The sequence below is a fragment of the Phocoena phocoena genome, chromosome 2 (assembly GCF_963924675.1).
Source record: "Phocoena phocoena chromosome 2, mPhoPho1.1, whole genome shotgun sequence".
NCBI lineage: Eukaryota > Metazoa > Chordata > Mammalia > Artiodactyla > Phocoenidae > Phocoena > Phocoena phocoena.
Genome location: NC_089220.1, coordinates 62,870,053 through 62,894,190, shown reverse-complemented (window position 1 = coordinate 62,894,190; position 24,138 = coordinate 62,870,053). Strand labels below are relative to the sequence as shown.

Below are 24,138 nucleotides of genomic sequence, written 5' to 3'. Positions count from 1 at the left end.
TTTCTAATTGAAATGAGGTTGACCTTCAAAATACAAGAAGGACATATCTTTCTGTCCACCTTTACTCTTCCTGAAGATCTGAGTTGGTTCATACTGGGCCCATACTGGAAAACCTAGAGGAGAATATGAATCCACGGACCTTTTTAGGGAAGCACTGCAGGTGGATGGCAGAAGGAAGGTGAAGAGCAGTAGCTCATGCTTTGCTGGTAATGCATACTATTCCCGGCCAGTCATGAGAGGCCTTCCCATGGCTGTTTACCTTGAGATGGCCAATGTTTTCTAGTGGAGGTTTTGGGAGGAAGAGAACTATCACTGCATTTCTTTCTTTGTTGTGAATGAAGAAATGGAGTAGCGAGCAGAAGTGAGAAAACAAAAGAGAAGATAGATAACAGATATGAGCGACAAAGTGCAGAATCTTACAGGTGTTAACAGAGGAGTAGAGAAGACAGTAATCAGGTTTTTATTATGAAACACAATTGGGCATGCAATGCATTAGGGCGATGAGGTTTCACAATGGACAAATGCTTTGTAAATTCAAATGTTATACTTACCCACTAACAAAACAAGTTCAAACAGGAAAAAAAGAAAAGAAAAAAAAGTCTATGAGAGATTCTTTAAACATCTACCTTTTAAAGTGTTCATTGTACTGGTGGCATGTTATGCTAACCACTCAGTCATAAAATCTCTAGGGCTGTACTGTCCAACGTGGTAGCCATAGCCACATCACAGTTAATTAAATTAAAATTATAAATAAATGCAAAAAAATTATAAATAAATGCAAAAAATAAAATTAAATAAAAATTAAAAATTTGGCTCCTTGGTGCACTGGCCACATTTAGATTGTTTAGCAGTCACATGTGGTTAGTGGCAACCATACTGGACAGCGCAGATACAGAACATTGCCATCATCACAGAAAGTTTTATTACAGAACACTGCTTTAGAGTACGCCAAATTCAAAGAATATTTTCCTCAAAAACAGCAATTCCTCTATGTCTCCCCTACTGCCTTCAAGGTGAAACCCCCTTTCACGCAACTGAGTCAAATCAGGCTAATGTTTAGTGTGTGTGGTATACAGTACCGCCTCATGTTTTAGCTAATGATGTTTGTGATAAATACTCAGCATACCCAAACTCTATAAATAATTTATGGTGGATAGATCTCAACTTTAGATTTAAAGAATAATGTGATACTTATACTTCATTTCACATCCTATTCTGTCTAAGTATTGATTTATATCACCTGAGTCATAAAGAATATTGATTTATTTATTTCTATTGATAATATATCCTCTCAAGTATAAAGTTTAAAAAGTATAGGCTCCTATGTTTCACATATAGTATCTATTAATAACATTTTTACAGTACACAGACTGTTGTCTGTACCTTGATGGAATAATAAACTGATTCATATGTTGTACACTGATTACAATGAGCTATTATTACAAATAACATGATGAATATGACTTTGAGGATCTATAAAGATTGTAAAAGGGAACTCAATGCATTGTTATTTATTGTGGCTTTGGTTATACTGCTTGCTGACAGGTATGACCACTTTAAAACTGCTAAAGTTACTGGACCTACTAAATATAGCCTTTAAAAATATTGTGACTTTGAAAGCAATTCTAATTAACATTGAAATAAGAGGCAGCGTCATCTTAGAAAGAGCATGGGTTAGAAAGACCCATGACAAGTTTGTCATGTTACTAGATGCTGGATATTGGGCAAACTAACCGGAGACAGTTGTCTTATTTGTAAAACAAAGACAATACTAGTTATTTTGCAAAGTTGTGGGGAATGAATGCCTACATATGCAAAGATCCTGGAACACAGCAGGTATACAATAAGTGTACCTATATAATAAAACTACGATAAGAGCAAACATTAATAGACTTTAGATCAAAAAAGATGAGGATTAGAAAAGAAGGAATAGAAACTAGAAATATTTTTGAAGAAAATGACCACTTAGAAAACATCAGTTGTTAAAATGTGGAGAACTCAACGTAACTGTTTAGTTTGCGGGAAAATAAAGAATATCCACTTTTATGTTAATATCCCTATAAAACATAACCTTACATTAAAGGACAGATTACCCAAATAATCTTACTGCCTTAATATTGTTAAAGGAGTTGGTAAGTGATTAAGATTGGTGTGGACGCACCACTGAGTGTCATAAAGTAACACATAATTTAAAATAAAACAGTACAGAAACGCAGGCAAACATGAGGTTTCAAGATATTCAAGAACTACCATTACTGTAGACTTAGAACATATCGGTCTAAGCTTGTCATATTTTATCTCCTTACAAACGGGAAAACTGGGTTTAGGATAGATTAATTCATTTGAGTTCATGCAGATAAGAAATAGCAGAGCTAGGATTTAAATCCAGATCAGTCTGATTCCAAAGCCCATACCTCTCCCACGGCAACCTTAAAACTATACTAAAAATAAATAAATAATAAAAAATGATTTTTCAATGGGTGGAAAAGTAGAGCCTTCAAAATAAAAATTTTTAACAACTTCTAATTTGCAAATATGACAGGTTACTGGGCAATTTCTCTCCTCTCTCAATATCAAGAAGGGACTGAAAATATTTAGACTAAATGAGTAATTATAATACTTCAAGTGCTCTGAAGTCAGATTCGGACTTTACCAAGTGACTGTTGGTAAGGCTTTTTGTTTTTGTCTCATAGAATTGCCATGAAGATTCAGTGAGAGGATGCATGTATAGTACTTAGCACACTGCCTGGCACTCAGTAATCACTCAATTATTATTTTCATTACACAAATTTTACATCTGAATGAATGCTCTATATGAAAACTGAACCTAGTAATTATTGTTATAAAAGGTTAATGGACTTTATTTAAGATTAATATTATTTGCTTCTTGGTCAACAACATACAAGCCAAATTTCTAAGTTTAAAATACTGAAAAGAGAACACATTTGGCTGCTTATAATTTCAGGCTAACCTAGTGATAAATAAATATGATTATTTTTAAAAACATTTGTTTTTAAAAACACAGTAAACAAACTTATAGCTTATGTTATATGTTGAAGGAAACATTTTCTACTGGCACTTACAAATAATATTTAGGATATATATAAAATAACTATCTTCTGAAGAGCTACAATCTTTTCTTCCAGATCATTTCAAAGCCTGGGAAAAGGAGACAAGTTTAATGCCTAAATTTTGATGATTCATTCCATTCAAAGATTCAAAGAGATGGGCCTTACAATCATAATACTATCTCATCTACATGTGGCAATACAGATTTTGTGAATTAACAGCAAAACTGAGGTTAGAATTAAGGAAGATTAGACACTACTCTAGGTCTTCAAAATCACTGTTAGATTATCTCTTATTTTGATGGCATAGAAATATTTGAATCTTATTACTAATTTTTAGAAGATTTACTTAGATAGGAACCTATACGTTTTCTAAAGGTAATTATGCAAAGTGGTATGTATGTATACGTATATTTATGTATGTATACAGTGGACCCTTGAATGTAGGGGCTAGGGGCGCCAACCCTCTATATAATGTGCCTATAACTTATAGTCAGCCCTCCATACATGCAGTTCCTCCCTATGGTTCTGGTTCCTCTGTGTCTATGGTTCCGCATCCAGGGATTCAACCAATCTCAAATTGTGTAGTACTGTAATATATACTGTTGAAAAAAAAATGCATGTTTAAGTAGACCTGTGCAGTTCAAACCCATGTTGTTCAAGGGTCAACTGTACATGTATATGCATATGTGTGTGTATATATGTATATACATGTGCATATATAGAGGGAGTCAAATACCAATCACCCCTTTAATTTTTAAAGTATTGATACTAAAATCTCTAAATTTGTAGAGAAACAAATCCAAAGAGAGGTACATACTAGTTCAACTAATAGAGTATTAGCTGTAATTCTAGATATGCTACATAATAGGCATTGAAAAATACTTATGGCTGATGATAGTAAAAAGACATAATACTGGAAAAAAACTGGGTGTATGATATATATATTTTATTATTTTTTTTTTGCTATACATACATTTTCTCTGTTGCGGGCAGCACACACATTTGTGCTGGACCCGAAGGCTCACTGCGCTGTTCAGGGTGTCCCCACCCCTCACTGCTGGCCGCTCTTAAGTGTGGTGTGGATAGACCAGGCTTCCTCCTCAACAGCTGTCTTTTCCCTTTTTCCAAAATTGCTGTGTCTGGCTCTGCACATTCCCTTTCCTCCTCTTCCCTTTTTTTTAAAAATTAATTTTTATTGGAGTATAGTTGCTTTACAATGTTGTGTGAGTTTCTACTGTACAGCAAAATGCATCAGCTATGCATGTGCATATATCCCCCCTCTTTTTTGGATTTCCTTCCCATTTAGGTCACCATAGTGCATTAAGTAGAGTTCCCTGTGCCGTACAGTATGTTCTCATTAGTTATCTATTTTATACATAGCATCAATAGTGTATATATGTCAATCCCAATCTCCCAATTCCTCCCACCCCACCCCTTTCCCCCTTGGTATCCACACATTTGTTCTATGTGTGTATTTTTAATAAGAAAGATAACTTAATATTTACTGTGCACTTGCAGTAAAACAGGATCCTGTTTCTTCTTGTTGGCATTCTAGATTTTTCTTTTATTTAAAAAAAAATTGGAGGGGGAGGAAAAAAAACAACTTGATTTGAAAAGACAACGTGACATTAGGGAAAAATATCTAGATTTTGAACTGCCAATATAATCTGGCCAAGAAGAGAAGTAATTTCATTTTAAAGTTTAGAGTCGGAGGAGAGGTGTTCATGAATGTTAAAAAAGAAGGTTACAGTAAAACTTTTGATATTTTCCACACACATGCCTGACAAAGATAAAGGGATTTTTTTTCCTGTAATTTTTTTTTTAAATAAAGGACATGAAAAATCTAATAATGTTTTAATGTAGTTATGGAAGATCAACAAAGTGTGACATCATGATATCTCCCTCAGTGACCTTAGGGATAAAAATAATTTCCCTTAAGTATCAGTCTACTGCCACAGACAGTCCATTTTGAGAAAATACAGTTATGAAATTTATGGATCAACTATGATATACGAAACATGTTTTTTGTATCTATTTAAATAATACTAAAAATTATCTAGAAGAAGCCCCATTGGATTTCAGTGTCATCACAGTTGATACATTACTGTTAACCAGGAAGTAGGTTTTAAATAAGCTTGAGCCAAGTTAAGTTTTAAGCTAAACTTAAAACAGTATTTTCCCACTACTCCACTGAATAGTATTATGTTATAGGTTTGGTTAGAAAGAACAGATTATATCCTTTATATGATTACCGTACTGGTATTCCTTTAAAATGTAATTTCAATTTATCGCATTAGTATTGATTAGTATTAGTTTATATGGATGGGGTATGCATGGGATATCTAAAGTTGATTCTCAATTGCGGTTGATTCTCGATTACAAGTTAAAAGGAAATGGGGGAAGAACAAAGGGTGTTTTGTTTGACACTTTGTCTTACCTTCAGATAAACAGAACTGATATTTAATGATCTAAATCTCAATGGGGCAAATCAATTTTATCATCATGTTAAAAAGTAATAATGGGGCTTCCCTGGTGGCACAGTGGTTGAAAGTCCGCCTGCCGATGCAGGCGAAACGGGTTTGTGCCCCGGTCCAGGAAGATCCCACATGCCGCGGAGCGGCTAGGCCCGTGAACCATGGCCACTGAGCCTGCGCGTCCGGAGCCTGTGCTCCGCAACGGGAGAGGCCACAACACTGAGAGGCCAGCGTACCGCAAAAAAAAAAAAAAAAAGTAATAATGAACCTAAAAATCTTCACATTATGTAATTTTTGAAAACCATAAGTCAGGTCCATATGGCTATTACATGGCCTATTTCATGTCTTCTCTCTCAACTTTGACTTACAACTTTAAAGGGACTTCTACATTTATGGGTTGGTTTGTGACAGGAAAATCAAAATCTGAGATGACTGGGAATAAAGAATCATTCTTCAGATATCATAATGTTTTTGCTACTGTAAAGGAGTAAATATTTCCTTTTTATATTATTGTGCTGAATTGAAAACCACTGATAAAAAATTTTATCTTTCATAACTATTAAAGTCTGCAAAAAAACATAAAAATGTATTAAGTAACACTGGAAAAGTTATTTACAGTGTTTAAAAACACCTTTTAAAAATTCAAGTGCATGTTTCTAACAGTTCCTAAAGGCAAAGATAATTTAAAAAAATTAACCAAAGAGCCTTGACTTGGCTGCTGTATCATTCTTTACCTAATGTCTCAGAAAGTGAGAATACTACTTACTTCCCATGTTATACATCTGGCCGAATGTGCAGGATAATATGCAAAATATAAGAAGAACATTAAGAAGAGGAATATGAAGGACTCCAGCTAGTAAACAGCTACAACATGAAAACTGACAGCCTTTATACATTTAAGGGGAAAAGTTAGTCTGAACGTGGCTTTATTATCAATATTTTTCATTTGTGAAATTTATGGCTCAACTCTATGTATGGTACACAAAAGTGTTATTCATGTCTATTTTAATAATGTCTGATATTTTATCAGATATTCTCTATTATTAAAAATGAAATGTCCAGGTATACTTAACTAGTTTTTATTTTGTTGTTCATTAACTTATTTTTAGTATCTTTCTTTTACCATCTTTCTTATGCCGAGCTGAGTAATTTTAGATAGTGTCAACCCAGTCTAATATAATTTTCTCTTTGCTAGGTCTTTTATATAATTAATTGAAAGGGCTCCAAGTTTTTTTGTAAAATTATTTTTATAATGGCCAATTAATTGGTGACAGGAATGGAAGCTTTAATTTCATCGACTTTAATTGAGAATTACAGTAATTTTTTTTGCAAGCAAATTAGGCCAGTAAAGGCCAGTACTGTGCCTCTTAAACTACTTGATATAAAGAAAACTTATATAATATGAAGAGAATCTGAAGGCTTATTAAGATGAACTTCAGGTATACTGTATTCTCTTTTCCTGCTTCCCTTGAACATCATTAAAACAGTCATCTTTGTATTTCAGGTGCCTAGTATGGTGTGAGGCACACAACAGAATAACTATTTGATGAGTTAAGATACCCAATAACAATGCAACACATTACAAAATACAAAGACACACCATTTCAGTTCAGTAGTACTACATTTTCATGCTGAGAAACAAAAAGGTCAATACAACAAGGTGTAACTAACTTCAACCAAGGGTTCTATTATTAGTTATTTTTATCCCAGAACCAGTGTTAGTGTTTCATGCAGACCTAAGTTAGTAAGTATACTTCTGGAAGAAATTTAGTGACAATTTCTGAAATGTTTAGTATGAACCAGGGCAGTGTTAAGTTTGCTTATTAACTGAGTTACAAGCTTAGTGCTTGCTAATTTTTAAAAAAGGAAATGGGGGAAGAACAAAGGGTGTTTTGTTTGACACTTTGTCTTACCTTCAGATAAACAGAACTGATATTTAATGATCTAAAGAGGGAAAATAAAATAAATGAAACAATCATAAGGAGTGCAAAGAATTACAGAATAGGAAGGCCATGAGTCATTTTTTTTCTTACTGATTTCTTCAAAATTAGTTAATTGTAAAAATGCAGTACCCTCTTATAATCTTTAAATATTACAAAATAATTTACTCTAAGTACTTCTAAATCTAGACCAATTATGTTAACTTTATTTGTAAAATCAGAGATGATAAGGTAATATTCTTGGCCATAAAATTTGATCCTCTGAAGTTGAGAGTGCCTGCTCAACTTGTATTTCTTTTGCAGATACTTCAGTAACGATTCCGTGAAACACAATAGTTACTGCCCATTAGCTCAGATAAAATGTAGTGTATGTGCTTTTATGAAGACTGTTGACTTTTAAAGGAACTGTATTTAGGTAAAAGAAAGTATAAATCAAATTTAAAGGCCAAATATGAAAATAATGATGAAGAATATTTATATTTCAATGACTGGAAGTTTATTCAAGCAAGTTTTCCATTATTTTAAGAGTTTTTTAGAACAAAAGGGTATTGCATTTCAAGTTCCAGTAATGAACAGTAACTAATACTTGCTTTTGATCTTACCGGCATCAGATGGTAAATGATGGTAGGGAGCTGGAGAAAAAACCTGTGCTGCAAAATCTTCAAATGTCGTTGGTTCTAAATGGTGCTGGACAATCGTTTGCAGATATCGCGCTCTCTCCTCATAGCTGATTTCCTTCAGTTAAGGATGAACTTAAATGCAGCATACATTGGGAAAGAACCGATCGCATCAAAAAGGACTACTATCACTGCTAAGCCATTACTTCTTAATAAATATAATTATTAACTATTCTTGCATATCATTAAAAGTACAGCTTTTTAAAGAGAAAAAAATGTAGCATTTAACATAAGTTTACTCTTCAGGATATCACTATACCTGGCAGCTTAACAGGAAGACATTTATTAGAAAATAATTAATAGTAAACTGTTGGAAGAAAGAAAGGCAACAGTTTACTTGGGAAAGGATTCAACTGCTATCAGGTCAGCCTAGGGCTCCTCTTATCTTGTTAATCAGCTTCGATCTGCAGATGTACTCTGAAAAGCCACGCAATAAATACTATAATGCTTAAAATACTATGTCTGAAATTCTGTTTTTCATTTGCAATAATTTATTGTGAAAAATTCCTGCATATCATCTTTTTCTAAAATCCCTGCATTTTCCCAACAATCGTTCTCATTTTGAATGGAAGACTACTGTTGCTGTAATCCTCGAACTTAACTCCATGCAGTTAAGATAAATACACAGCTGAATCTGTATGTCAGGAAAAAATACCTAGTCAATTATAACACTGAAACAAGCAGGAATATTTGCAGAGAGTCCACAGGACTCCTACATACCGTCTAACAAAGCATCTACAGGGCACTGACACTGACAGAAAAATACTGTACTTCCCTTTCACCACATTTTCTTCTCTGATATTATTGACAAGCAACCAGTACCTTGAAGTGTTGTTGCTTTTGAACAACCCACTCCAGGCTTCCTGTTTCAGCAGGCCTGATTGTGCTGTTAGCACAGAGAGGGCGAGAAAGAGAGAGAATTTTTCTGTTGTTCACGAAAGCAACTATGGAAATGGCTGTCAAAATGTAGAGCAGCAGGCAGCAACATACAATTATCAGGAAAAACTCACATGCTGACTTCGTGTCGTATAGTTCCTGAACTGAGAAATCAGTTAACCTTTCTTCTACAACTTTTAAAAGTTTTCCAGCTGTACTCAGTGTGCTATGTTGATAGGCTTTACCTAAGACATTTAACTAAGTGTAAAGGATAATAAAAATTTGCTTATTGGTTCTTCTTTATTCATTGAATTTTCCCCAAAACCCATTTTAATATTTTACCCTCAAAATTCATTATTCTCTCTCTTTTTAAAATTGCAATTCAATTGTTGTAATCCTTTAGTTCCAGAGATTGTAGACCGAGTCTACAATCAAGACCGAGAAAAAATTTTGAGAGGAAGATAATTTAAAATGTTAATTCAGTGGGAGATACCATAGCCAGTTACATTTACAAAAGATTATTGATTGAGAAAAGAAAAAAAAAAAGAAGAGTTAAAGGTAAGTCTATATTCATTACGCACTTGACTTAGACTGTGATGTCTTTTGCCACCTAAATGACTTGAGTAACCTCTTCTTATACTACGATTTATTTTATGTATCAAATATTGAAATAATCTTAATTCCAATTCCTGGCAATCCATTATTTTCAATTCTGGGGTTGAACTTCAAGAGAATTTTACTCCTGAAATGGGTAGCAACAGGACAAGATGCTATATTGAAAGGATTTTATGGAAGGATCATATAGACGTTTTTGAGTGTTAACACAGAAAAGTAATATAGCACACTTTTAAAAGAGGGTATATGGTTATAAATGAAAGGGGATGAAACTGATGGTTCAATCTAAATAATACCACATATCTCACAACTTGTTGGAAAGTACTTTTTTCATTGGGGGAGATTCACAGCTGCCGAATTTTCTGCAGTTAATAGAGTCCTTTGATTCACAGCAGTGCCCCTTGTACAAAAAATACTGGCCTTTGTGTATTACCAGAAACTAATTTTCTATTTGGCTGAAAAGGGAAAAATGGGGTTATTGCTTCTCCCTCCTACAGAGCTTTTCATTATGCCTGATGCACTCAACTTCTAAGCTCTTCTGAGAAAAAAAATAACTGAAGAGGCAAGAGGTAGAAAAATGAGCTTGTTAGCACATTAGAAGTGAAGTATCTTGGTGGGCCCTAGAAATTCCCAGTGGTGTGTTAACTTATCACTCTATGCATGCTGGCACTGATAGTCTCCCAATTGATCACTCTCTTTTCGCACCAAAGGTGCTGCCAGGAAGCAAAGGCTGAAGGCCCACAGGAGAACAGTCTGCTATCAAAACAAGCTGTTTTTAAAAGTCTACTTGAATGGGTAAAATGCTTCATGAAAAGTAGGGTGGAGACACCTACCTGCTTTTAAAAATGCTCTACTTTCAGAGGGCCTATAAATGAAATATTTTACTTTACCTTATTATATTTAGAGTTTACACAAAAATTAGGCAGAGAGAAAGCAAATTTAATATTTCTAAAGCAAGGAGATTATTAGAGCAGGAAATGAATATCTAGAGAAGATACATTTATTTTTTATTTTTTTAACATCTTTATTGGAGTATAATTGCTTTACAATGGTGTGTTAGTTTCTGCTTTATAACAAAGTGAATCAGATCTACATATACATGTATCCCCATATCCCCTCCCTCTTTTGTCTCCCTCCCACCCTCCCTCTCCCACCCCTCTAGGTGGTCACAAAGCACCAAGCTGATCTTCCTGTGCTATGCGCTGCTTCCCACTAGCTATCCGTTTTACATTTGGTAGTGTATATATGTCAATGCCACTCTCTCATGTCGTCCCAGCTTACCCTTCCCCCTCCCTGTGTCCTCAAGTCCATTCTCTACGTCTGCATCTTTATTCCTGTCCTGCTCCTAGGTTCTTAAAGATACATTCTGAAGTGTAATTCTATTTCACTATACAAAAGGAGATTCATAAAACTCTGAAGAAACCCTAATATATAAAGCTATAGAAACTAAAATTATCTAGACATAATGTATTCATTTTGTATAAAAACACATGATGTATTTAATAAAACTGCAAAAAAACGTAATTAGAGAAAATGATGCTTTCTAAAACAATTTTTTAAAGTTCAAGTATAGGTGGCAGAGTGAAGGAAAACAATCATTAATGGTTGAATTTAAAAGAAAAACTGCAACGGTTATTACAAATTAGCCCACTGTCTGAAGTTTCCTTCTGGGGGATTATTTTCAGAAAATACTGTTAGCTTAGTAAATTATTATAGACTACAGTAACTCACCTTCTAAAAGCTAAATATTCTAATTTTCCAAGTGTGATGTAGTCAAATAAATAAATAAACAATATGAAAGCAACCCAATCTACAGTACTTACATCTTTTCCCCTTTTACTTTGGAAAACATATATTAAGGAGATATAATGAACTCTAAGTACTTAAACAATAGTCCTGAGTCCACAAACAAGGTATTTTTTGTGATTGAGATGATGATAAAGTTCCAAACAGTGATGTTAGCATCTGCAATGGTAACCATAGTCCAAAATAGTTAATTCCTATATCTCCTTATAATATGTTAGACACTTATTCCTTAAAAGGCAGCTCTCTAGGGAAGAGTTATTAGTACCTATAAATTGCGTGGCATACGCAAACTTGATGGCTAATAACAACAGGATAAGCTCAAGCTATATTCCTACTGTGACTGTGTGTTGCCACTGGCATTGAAATTAAATAAATTGAAATGGGTGAAATGATAAAAAGATGATGATAAACTTACAAATTCAGAACAAAATTTAAAGTACAAGTCTAAGTTGAATTAAGATGTTTTTTGTTGCAAATCTAAAACAACCCAAGCCAAAAACTAGCTAACAAAAAGCCATTTGATGAAGGAGACTTTTAGCTGGTAGGAATCTTTAATACAGAACTAGCCAATCAAAAGAAATAACACACAGGTGCTGCAATCACAGCAATATAATTATCCACTAATCCTCCTTCCTTCTACTTTCTGCAAAAATGGAAATGGGGGGAAGGAATATTACCATTCTAAAAATAAGAAAAGGGAACGGAATGATTTTTATAGTATAAATAAATAGTTTAAACCCAATCTGTACTTCATTAATATGAAGTTAATATCAGTATTCAATTAACTACTTTTGATTTTAAACTTATCATATGAAATAATAATGGCCCCCTGTCACTGTGTCAAGCCCAGCTGTTATGAAACTAGGGTTCAGTTTCAGCCCACTCCTGGAAAGAGGTGCATGAATTCTCTGTGCCACAGTTTCTCTGAATGTTAAATGGAGATCCCCCCACCTGCTCCTATTTATGTCATAGGGCTGTTGAAGATAAAGGATATAAATACAAAGTAAACCAAAAGTCCCTCTACATCTGTGATGAAAATAGTTATTTTGACCTTTGACTCAAGTCTTTGTAAACAGCAGGTGCTGTCTCCACTAGGACAATTTTCAGTATCATCAGTTTAAGAAATATACCTGTGTACATGTGCAAGAACTCTGATAATATTTCTTGTTTATGTTATGTACAAGAGGAACTTTTGACTTATTCTGGTAAGAGAAAACTCTGATTGCTCATGAGAAAAAACACAATATGAAGAAAAGAGACTGCAGACAGTTAATTAGAAACACTTTTTTCAACTTTACTAATGTATAGGGAGAACAGATAAAAGGTAGATTTGGTTTTTAAAGAAGCAACAACCCTTCATTCGTCACAATAATTCTTAATAATACAATGTAATTTTGAACTGCTTCTGCTGTCAGAAAAGGCATAACTTTCAGTTTTGTGATCATTAATTCCATGGCACGCCCAGGAGGTTGTATAAATACTTAGGTCCAATGTAATTTGTGACTAGTCTCAAAGAAATAGAAATTTGTGTGTGTGTAAGTATATGTACATGTGTATATGTATGTATGTTTATGTTTGTATGTATGTTGTACATAGCAAGAATATAAAGTATAATTTTTCACAAAAAGGAGTTACGAAAATTACAGACAGACAACAAAAGCATATCATTGCTTAACTAATTTCCTCTTAAATTCAGGTTTAATATTTTCTTTCCTAAACAAGAAAAAACGACCGGCTCCTTTTTAAGTAAAGGCAAAGCATGAAGTGTCTGTCTGTATCTGTGCTCAACAGCATAGCCTCAGGGATTTAGGGCCCATTCTGAAATTCCTAATTTAGTAAGCACTTGCCCACACTCATATTAATGTGGTTTCTTTGCCATTTTAGCAGTCAGGAATTTCATCTCCCTTCTCTGTATACAAAATTCCAAGAACAGTAATTGCAGGAAGAGAAAGAGTTTTACCTATTAAAAATTTCTTGCAAGTACTACTTACAATATTTACAAAGTCTGTAAGATGGTTGGTAGTTTGAAATTGGCTATGGTGGGAGTTTTCACATCATAGAACTCAAAAACTGCCACAAATCGAGGCCTCCTCCTGCTCTCCAGAGCCAGTTGTTAAGCATCAAGTGTGCCTCATTCCTCACGCTTGTTCTCCTAATAAACTAGTGGGAGACTAATGTCTGAGGGTGGAGGCCATGCCTTTTTATCTTTATATCTCTAGCACCTAGCACAGGGCCTAGCAGCACTCAATGACTGTTTATAAATTATAGAATGAAAGAAGTTGGTTTGGTAGTTGATTAGGAGCCTGTTATGCAGACAGCCCCCTTCCTCTAATCTCACTTTGGCTCCCCAGAGACAAGGCCCTTTGGGGCAAATACAGTTGGGACTCTCCTAGGATTGAACTCAGAGAGTCTGGTTCCACCCCTACCCTTAATCTTGCTGACCTTCTCCGGAAGAAGAAAAAGTGAGTAAAGCACAATGTATACATATGTAAGGTGTAACATTAAAAGAAAATTGATATTAATTTCTTAAAAAATTATAACAATTGCCTACAGAAGAAATTCTATAAATGTTGAAAGTAATTACAACTCATTACAATTTAGCATTTAAATAAACATTTTGCCCTATTGGTTGTGATAATTTTAGTTAGAACTAGAGGAAGGATACAACAATGATCTACAAACGTTAATGTCAGGAAACTTAGCAAAATCAGCAAAATGTTTATTCAGCAATAAGCCTTGCCTCGAAGGAGAATATAAAGATTCGCTCAGAAAAACAAAGCTGCTGACCGGTAGAGTTCGGACTAGAACCTTGGTCATTTAATAGTCCAGTGCTCTTTCTACAGACAATCTCAATGATCTGGATTTTAGATGGGAAAAAAAAAAGTATAAAAGGCATTTTAGTCAGCTCAAGGATGGCCAACACAATGACTACTAGCTTAAGTTCTAAGACTGGCAATTTTTCAAAAATCTTTGTTTATATACTAGAATATCATATGTAGGATAGTAATAAAAATCCATGGCATGATCTAAAATAAAACTGAGAAAATAAACCACAGTTGACTTTTTAGTTCTAAAAGGCCTTGAAGTATCTTCAAACATTCTGAGTCCGTATGATTACACAGGGTCTTGAAAACTTAATGAAAAATAAGAATTTTATTGAGATATAGCATATGGGTAGATATATATTCTGCAATTACATCTGCAGGATCTAATAATTATTATTATCAGGAGTAAAGTGGCATACTTCCCTGAAATATACAGGGCAATTAAGTATCCCAAGGACTAACAGGCACTGCTCATTTATAAAATAAAAGTAAACTATATTGCTTACTTTATAAAGAAGATCTAGTAAATTAATTAATACTCCATTTCTTTCCTACAGTAGCTAATTTCTTTAAGAAACATGCAGTCTAGTTCATATGCAGTAAAAATAAAATTCCCCTAAATAAATAGCATGAATCTTGGAATTATTTGTACTGTTATTAGAAATTCTGAAAATCTGCAACAGGTTATGACCAATTATTGTGTATGATTTTTATGATGCTTTATATTAATGAAATTCTTTAGTAGTTGATACTATCTACACCATGAAGGAAAAGCTGTGATTTGTCAGAGTAGACAAAGCTGGGCTTTAATCCATCCTTTTAAGCATGCTGCCAAGTCTATATTGTTTTCACTGCGTCTCAATTAGGAGACAGGCAGGACACCTGGTACTTCTTTATCTAAGTCCCATGGGCTGCCAGATGACTCAAAATCCATAACAGGTGCTAAGGCACTGTGAGGATAGTCCTATTATTGAAAGCTGGAGCTGTATAAAATTTGGACCATATATAATTGCTCATAAATCAGTCAATTACTAAATGAAAACATTAAGTAAAACGTTGATAAGCCCAATTCTAACAAACTTCATGTAAATACATTTAAAAAGATTAACCTTAAATAAATAGGATTAAAAATTTAAACCTACCTAAAGGTTCTGAAAATCCTTCCTGATTTAATAATCTAATAATCACTGGCAGTTTCTAAAAAGGACTAACATGATTATCAAATATGTGCATCTATTACACTTTCATGAAAGTGGTATGAAACAAAACATCTAAAAGAAAAACTAAGTTACCTGGATTTCAAATTTAATGAAATTAAAATTTTGTACTCTCCTTCTTGGTAAGATCTGCTTGAAAATACTACCATTAAGTAATAATGAGACTTTCATAGTCAACAGAGACCTGCTTCAAAATTACTAGTATTACAGTAAGAGTTTAAAAAATATTGGGGGGAGACTAGGAACAATCACTGTGTTGTTCCTCTTAGGAACAAAAATTTCAGTACATTAAGTTGAGGAAATGAATGTCTGCGTTTGGACTAAATACTAAACTTGGGTTCTATGAGAAGACTGCAAAAAGGAAAAAAATAACTAAGTGAAATTTTACAGTGTACAATTACTTAAGTGTTATCTCTACCTAAATGTGCACTAACTTAATTAAGATTCTGTTTAAATGCTATAATTATCAGGAGTACAAAAAAAGTGATTTATTATCATGGTAAGTAGTTACAAAGTACAGCAAACTGTCATTTAAGACAGTGTCATAGCATCTATGATAAACAGTATATTGGCTTAAACTAATGCACTATATGCCCCCAGGGAATAATAGGCTCAGCGACTGGACTTTAACATTAAAATCTACCCATTAATCTTGACTTAACTACAATCTATTCTGCAGTAAAAGGAAGAATGGGCATTCAATGAATTACTGTTTTTGAAATATTGCACTGGTGCCCATTTACTAAAATAATTTAAGGGGACATGAAGAGATGCAATACTAGTAAATCTTACAGACTGTTACTAATTTTATAAAACATGCATTTGATTTTCCCTCAGTTTAGCAAGAACACCCCATTTTTAAAAATCTATAGATTGAAAGTTTTTTCTTAAAATATTTCTCCCTGATCCTTTGAAAGGACATGTTGCATAACTTACAATACTGCAGTATAATTTAGTCAACTTAAGTTCTGCTGAAAAAAGGAATCATCTATGGAAATATACTGTGGGGTCAGGATCCTGGGGGCTGAAAAAGCTTTAATTTTTTTAAAGTTGTAGATCATTGTTTCTTTGCATCAGAACCTCCAACTGCTTGATTAGACTGACCAGAAGAAAATGGAAAGGCCCAGAGTAGTGTTTATACAAATATCACAGCATACAATGCCTCACATAACAAAGAAACAACACTCACATTTAAAAAAGCTATCCAAAATAGAATTCAAGGAAAGACAATTATGAGTGACTGAAATAGGCATTACCTACTCGTTTAAATGATAAATCCAGTATGTAACCTTAAGATTTGCTTAGTGGATTATTTTAGCACTTACGATTGTTATGCATAAAATTAAGTTACATTTTTATATTAATATTGCTTATATGTATTCAGACGATATTTGGGAATTCTAAAAAGCACAGCGTAAGCCAAATCTGTCTCTAACCTTATCTGATATATTAAATGTGCTGGTTTTAATCCACTTTCCCTTATTTTAAATTTCTATCAAGATAACAAAACATTACTTTCATTTCATTTAAAGGTAAAAATATAATGAAGCAAACCGACTTTTGCTCTGCTATAATCTGGTGGGCTGAAAATAGATAATGGCGTGTTAACAAGGAATTACTACAGGTGGTTGCTTAAATATATTTATTTGCTTTCTTTTTGATAGTAGGTATGTGCTAAATAAAAGTCAACACGCTTATCAAAAGAGTAAGTAAATGTAGAAACATCAATTCTACAACAGCTATTTTTGCTTCTTCTCTTTTCTGAACAGCAATTAGTAAAGCAACCCCTTCCCCTCCTCCCTAGTGCCGTCAAGCTGTTCAGAGCAGTTTGCAACTCGACAATGGTACCATTGTGAATGCTCTCTGGGCTTCCTTCCCACAGAGAGTTAAATGGGCAGTTCCTGCTGCCCATGATTGGTGTCCAGTGAAATAATACTCAAGAGCCAGGTTTTATCAGCTTCACGCCAAAGAAGTGAAGCCAGGGAACCCAAGCCTTCATATCATACTGGACCATATGCCAACCCTGATGGCCCCAAAGGTTTATCACTAAGAATCAGGATCCATCATGTCCCTTGTGAAATTTCATTTCGCATACCTTATGTGAAATGCAAAGCTTCACTAAAAACCGAACCTTCTTTGCAATTGGCATGAACAGATGGACGGTAACAGTGGTTTGGCAAGCAAAAGTTAAAATTTAAATAGGCTATATTCTAGCGTTTGAGAGGAAAAGCAGTTAGAAGAAAATGGGGAGATTTGTGATCCACAGTTTAATTTCAATTCCATTATTGAGTTATTAAAAATTCAATAGCAAAATCCCATATATTTAGTAAAAGGAAAACAATGGATTAAAAGCACTGCAATTCCTACGTTAAACGAGGTTAGAGTAATTTCAGCTTTACATCCTTCCTTCTTTGCTCTCTGAAATCCCCAAATAGCATCTGAATCTACTGCTGTTTTTCTATTTAAATAAAGACTAGAATAGAACTTCCACATGATGCAGTAGGTGTAGTTAATAATAATGTGAGCATACCAGTGCACCTTCATCACTAATATCAACAACACAGCGTTTGATAGAAAAAAAAAAAAATCCTTTTCTAGCAAAGGTCAGAAGTTAATAAAGATGGAAGTAGAGAAACTTCCAAGTTTTGTTGTTTTTAGGGAACAGTCTGACAATCACCTGATAGAGTTCTCCTATTTTCTTTCTGGTACACTATGATATAACCCAACTGTCCATAGATTGGCATATATGGACCATACTGTCACACTGGATTTGAGAAAACAGGTAAAATGGTGGTACTGTTTTCTTTTCCTTTGCTATTAACGCTGTGAAGCCAATGTACTATCAGAATAGGATAAAAAAACTTCATTTGTCAACAACATGTAAAAGTATAACAGTATGTAAAAAAACACATTTTCTGAGCTCTTGCTACATGACAGACAGGCTGCTTAGTGCTTCATGTGGATAATCTCATTTAATCCTTACAACACTCCTGAGTTTGGTACTCCTTTTACAGATTAAATAAAATTAGACATAAAGACAGTGACACACTTAATAAGTGGTTCTGGACTCTGAAGCCCAGGCTGATTACCCAACAGTCAGCCTCCACATTTTTAAATATAATTAATTTATAATTAAGGACTATAATTAAGGACAGTCTATACTTACCAATATTATCTTCTGAGGAAATGATCTATAAAAGACGGTAGATACATAAAGTTATACAGTTTCTCAATAAACTCACTTTCTTCTAACATGAAATGGCAGCAATATTGATGGGCCTCCCTAAGAGGTTTTATAATGTTCTATCGTAATGAATGGCAAACTGCATTAGTGGAGCCAATCAATTACATTTCATTTCGTTTTGGCTCTCATACTTTTGCAACAGGTTCTTTACATTTGAGTAGTAGAACTGCAGGGATAACAAACTGTGACTAATTGAAGAATGATCATTGACTTCTGGTAATTTGTCTGATAAAGTTAAACAGAAACCCAATTCTGGCATTTACGAAAAAGTCAAATCTAAACAGATTAGAAGAAATCAAATAATATTGGTTTGGGAGGAAAGAATATTAAATCTAGGAGGAAAGTGTTTTTTAAAGATACTATTTTATTTTATAACATCCCCCAAAATGTATATTTCACAATATTATATATGTATTACATATATATATATATATATATATATATATATATATATATATATACACACACACACACACACACACATAAAGCCTCAAAATATAAATTACAAGACTTATAACAGACATGCTGCATTCCATCTACTCAAATCTCACCCTTTGAGGCCCGGATTTTCTATACATTCTTCCCTGATTTTCTTACTCCAAAGTAATGACTTTTTCCTTGGAACTCCCACAGCATCTTATCTACAACCGTACTGTGACACATTTTACCTTGTGTTATAATTTTTAGTGAACATATAATTATCTCCTCTATTAAATTATAAGATTATTGAAGAGATTACCATCTGATTTGTCTTTGCATTTCTCTCAAAATCTTTACCATTACCATTTAAGTGATCAATAAATATTTTTGATAGAAGAAAAACAGTACAGTTGCATCTTTTGACCTGGTGGTGGTTAAACTGTAATTATTCACCATACAGTATATTTAGGATTTATACTCTTTTTTCAAATTATATTTTGCAGTTAGGTTAAGAAGAAAAACTTAAGAAAATTAGGACATGGGATGTGGTTAATTTTATGTCAACTTGGCTAGGCCATGGTACCCAGTTTTTGGTCAAACACCAGCCTAGATGTTGCTGTGAAGGTATTTTTCAGATGTGAATACCATTTAAATCAGGAGAAAAGTATATCAGATTACTCTCCATAACGTGGGTGGGTCTCATCCAGTCAGTTGAAGACCTTAGGAGAAAAGACTGAGGTCCCCAAGGAAGGCAGGAATTCTATCTCCATGATGCCTTCTGACTCAGACTGCATCAACTCTACCCCAACTCCCACAGATTTCAGACTTGCCAGTACCCACAACCATGTCAGCCAATTCCTTAAAATCAGTCTCTCTCTTTATGTACTTATGTATATACACACATCCTACTGATTGTTTCTCTGAGAACCTGAATACAACACGACTATATACTGTAACTTCTGAAAATTTCTATGTATAATAAATCTCATATTAAAAAGAGAAGCCTTAATGTAAAGGTTTTAAAAAAAGGGTTTTTTAACTGTAAAATGAGGAACCCATTCCACGGCACTATCAGATTCAGAACTTTCAGAACTTCCAAAGCCAGAAGAGAAACAGTACATATTTGATAGCAACATATTTAACATTTATACATAGTCAAAATGTCCCTAGGATCAAAACAAATAATTAATCTAAAATTTTTATTTAAGGAAAAGTCATGATAGCTAAGATCATGAAATTAATGCTTTGGAATTATTATTCCTAATACAAAAAAGCCAGAAACAAACAACAACAAAAAAACCCAGACCCCACCAACACACACATACACTCTCTTTCAACAGGTAATTAATAAATGATGACTAAGATCAACCTGAAATACCCCTCAGGTCCAATGGTTACTGAGGATGTGCCTACTCCTTCTCCCCAGTGATGCATTTCAGTTCTAACTGCATGATCAAACCAATAAATTGAGCTCGAGACAAAAAAAGAAACAACAACAAAAAAAAACCCCCCAAAAACCTAGCTGACAAAGTCAGAGGTTGCAAGAAAATGCTTTTCAAGTACAAGTAATGCAAGAAATAACAAGTGAAGTAAAGGAGAGGTTTCAAAGCTTGAAAGACAGTCATCAATACTGACAGATTACTGTAATTCTGGCTGCCAGCATGATCGATTTGGGCAGCATATGACAATCAATATTGTCCTCATTTAGTGAACAACATTAGATTCACAGATACAGAAGATGTTCCTAGGATAAAATTTAAGCTGTACTTAATGATCATAAATAGCACAATTTATGCTGTGGAATCTTAGTGGGTACTTTTACTGGGCATAAAATAACTGACACAGCAGTACAATTATCCAAATATAATTGAGTTTATTACATATTCTTTTACTCCTTCATTTCTCTTATGAGGATTAAAATAGTAACTGATGGTTTTCAAAGCCTACTTCTATCTCAGTTTTTGTTGTAATTTCTTTTGTTTTATTGATCTGTTTTAGAGCGCATGATTTTTTTCCTTAATGGGAGCTTAAGGAAATTTGTCAAAAATATACATTTAAAATTTTATTATATTTCTGAAATATGTATTGTTATTTAAAATGAAAAGACATTTATATTTCAATATCTCAAAAACATCTAGCTGTAATTTATTGTATAAACTTTCATTTAAAAATCAAGTAATTGGGCTTCCCTGGTGGCACAGTGGTTAAGAATCCACCTGCCAATGCAGGGCACACGGGTTCAGTCCCTGGTCGGGGATCCCACATGCTGCGGAGCAACTAAGCCCGTGCGCCCCAACTACTAAGCCTGTGCTCTAGAGCCCACGAGCCACAACCACTGAAGCCCTTGTGCCTAGAGCCCATGCTCTGCAACAGGAGAGGCCACCACAATGAGAAGCCTGCGCACTGCAAGGAAGAGTAGCCCCTGCTCACCGCGACAATGTGCAGCAATGAAGACCAAAAATAAATAAAAAATTTTAAAAAATGAATAAAATCTATCTTTAAAAAATATAAAAATCAAGTAATCTATCAGTACCTATATGAAGTGATTTCCTCCAACGTTTAGAATTAATATACACCTTTGTGAATCTTTGTGAAAGATGACTACATGTTCTTCAGATTAGCAAAGGCTGAGTGTCTCTATTATATATTTAAATAGCATGGGAAAATAACTTCTATATAGCTTCTAAATTCAAGCTTCTAAGTCAAGAAAAATTTGTTTGATCTGTCTGATTTAATATTTTTACTCTGATAGTTCCAGAAGTGGTTTTCCTGATAGAAGTTGCTCACATCTGCTGTGTAAATAAAGTGTTCATGTTTACTGTTTTCATCTGAAATTATCTCTCTTCATCTTAGAATTTTCTCCAATGTGCTATTTATTAACATCTCAGCAAGATTAACTATTAAGAGCTTCATGAAACAGGCCTAAAAATCCAATCCAATCAATTAACCAACCAACCAACCAACCAAACATAAAAACCCAATTAGGCAATTCCTTGCTGTTTGGTAGAGCTGTTTCATATTGACTGTAATCTTTACACATAACAGAATTAATCACTGCACAAAATAACATACCTTATTTCATTTACTAGGTGCATCCAAATTCATTATCTCATTTATTCTTCACAACAATTCCGAGATGGGTATTAGCATCTTTTTTACAGATGAAGAAAGTTAGGTTTAGAGATTCTGGGACTTGACTAGGATCACAAGGTGGACCTCGGGTGCCATGGACTTATATACACTACCAAACGTAAAATAGATAGCTAGTGGGAAGCAGCCGCATAGTACAGGGAGATCAGCTCGATGCTTTGTGACCACCTAGAGGGGTGGGATAGGGAGGGTGGGAGGGAGGGAGACGCAAGAGGGAAGAGATATGGGAACATATGTATATGTATAACTGATTCACTTTGTTATAAAGCAGAAACTAACACACCATTGTAAAGCAATTATACTCCAATAAAGATGTTAAAAAAAAATCAATGTTTCTAACTGCAAATCCAGCTATTATACCTCTAGTGTAACGTGCAAATCTGAACTAGTCCTTAAGAGTATGAATTTAGGTGCAGGTAAAAGAAATTAAGCTATATCCTCACTTTTAACTGGTATACTTGAACTACTTGGTAAGGTGTGCATTTTACATGTTGTTTGTATATCAGGCCTGAAATAGTTTGTGTGAGTTCAATAAATTGAGTTCCTATTGACACAAGAGGCAAATAAGAGTTTTGTATTACAATCTAATCTCGCTCTCATCACTTTCCCAAAAGATTTAAGGCATTCTTTCAACTGTGTCTTAAATGAAATGATGGAGAACACTAACCTCAGGATAAACATCAAGATCAGGGGAACTGTAAAGAGGCATAGGTCAGAAAGAAGTCAATCTCAGTAGAGTTGACAATGCAGACAAAATTAGTTTACAGATAATAATCTGTATATTCCTTATAAGATTAGCTACCTTTCTAGAGATATTCAGGATATAATAAACTGAATCCTTACATTTCATGACAATGACCACGTCAAATCTGAGTTTTCAACTCAAAGTGAAGATGTAACCGCTACAAATAAGAAATGCTATATAAATGACATTAAGCTTAAGCAATGTAACATGCCATGATCCACCTATAATTCCATTCCACAGTATCAGAATACGTGAGAAATTACATAGAAATCAGATTGCTTAAGTCAATTTTCATTAAAAGAAGAAAACGTATGTGGTAGACTTATGATAAATGCATTTCATGTGGGATAGGACACAGGATATTTTTAAAAGCCTTCCCTGTAAAGCTTAACATCTACGGTTTATTATGTAAAAGAAAAATAATTGAAGTGTTTTGAATAATGTAGACAGTATATGGAAACACAAATCCATTTTAGAAAGGAATATCAGAAAACAATTTAAATTTTTTTTTTTTTTTTTTTTTTTTTTGCGATACGCGGGCCTCTCACTGCTGTGGCCTCTCCCGTTGTGGAGCACAGGCTCCGGACGCGCAGGCTCAGTGGCCATGGCTCACGGGCCCAGCCGCTGCCGCGGCATGTGGGATCTTCCCAGACCCGGGGCACGAACCCATGTCCCCTGCATCAGCAGGCGGACTCTCAACCACTGCGCCACCAGGGAAGCCCAACAATTTAAATTTTAAAACTGTGCATATTTCGCCCCAGGCAGTGTTCTAAGTTTACACATATTGACTCATTCAGTTCTCATAACACTACAGGCTAGATATTATTATCATTCTCATTTTATGGATAAGGAAATTGAGGCTCAGAGAGGTTAAATAACTTGCCCAAGGATGTATAGCTAATGAAGTGGTGACCAGCATTTGAGTCCAGGTAATCTGGCTCCAGAAGCCATGTCCTCTCATACTTCCATGTCTCTGTTTATGTCGTTCCTCTGCTTGGAATGCTCTTAATCTCATCTACCTGATTAATTCATTCATCCTTCAAGATTGGTTCAATCCTTACATTTCTCAGAAGTGTTT

At 34.2% G+C, this 24,138-nt stretch overlaps 1 protein-coding gene across 4 annotated transcripts in view; it reads right to left on the bottom strand.

Moving 5' to 3' along the window:
- The window catches only part of RALGAPA1 (Ral GTPase activating protein catalytic subunit alpha 1), a 217,797-nt gene that overhangs the window by 1,540 nt on the left and 192,119 nt on the right, over positions 1 to 24,138 (bottom strand). For 3 of the 4 annotated variants that reach the window (XM_065871901.1, XM_065871902.1, XM_065871903.1), the window contains 2 exons: positions 8,088 to 8,212; positions 1,581 to 1,583 (listed from right to left, as the gene is read on the bottom strand). In XM_065871901.1, the coding sequence (XP_065727973.1) occupies positions 1,581 to 1,583; positions 8,088 to 8,212 (128 nt within the window). The remainder of the gene's footprint in view (positions 1 to 1,580; positions 1,584 to 8,087; positions 8,213 to 24,138) is intronic. The other variant, XM_065871904.1, reaches the window with a different exon arrangement.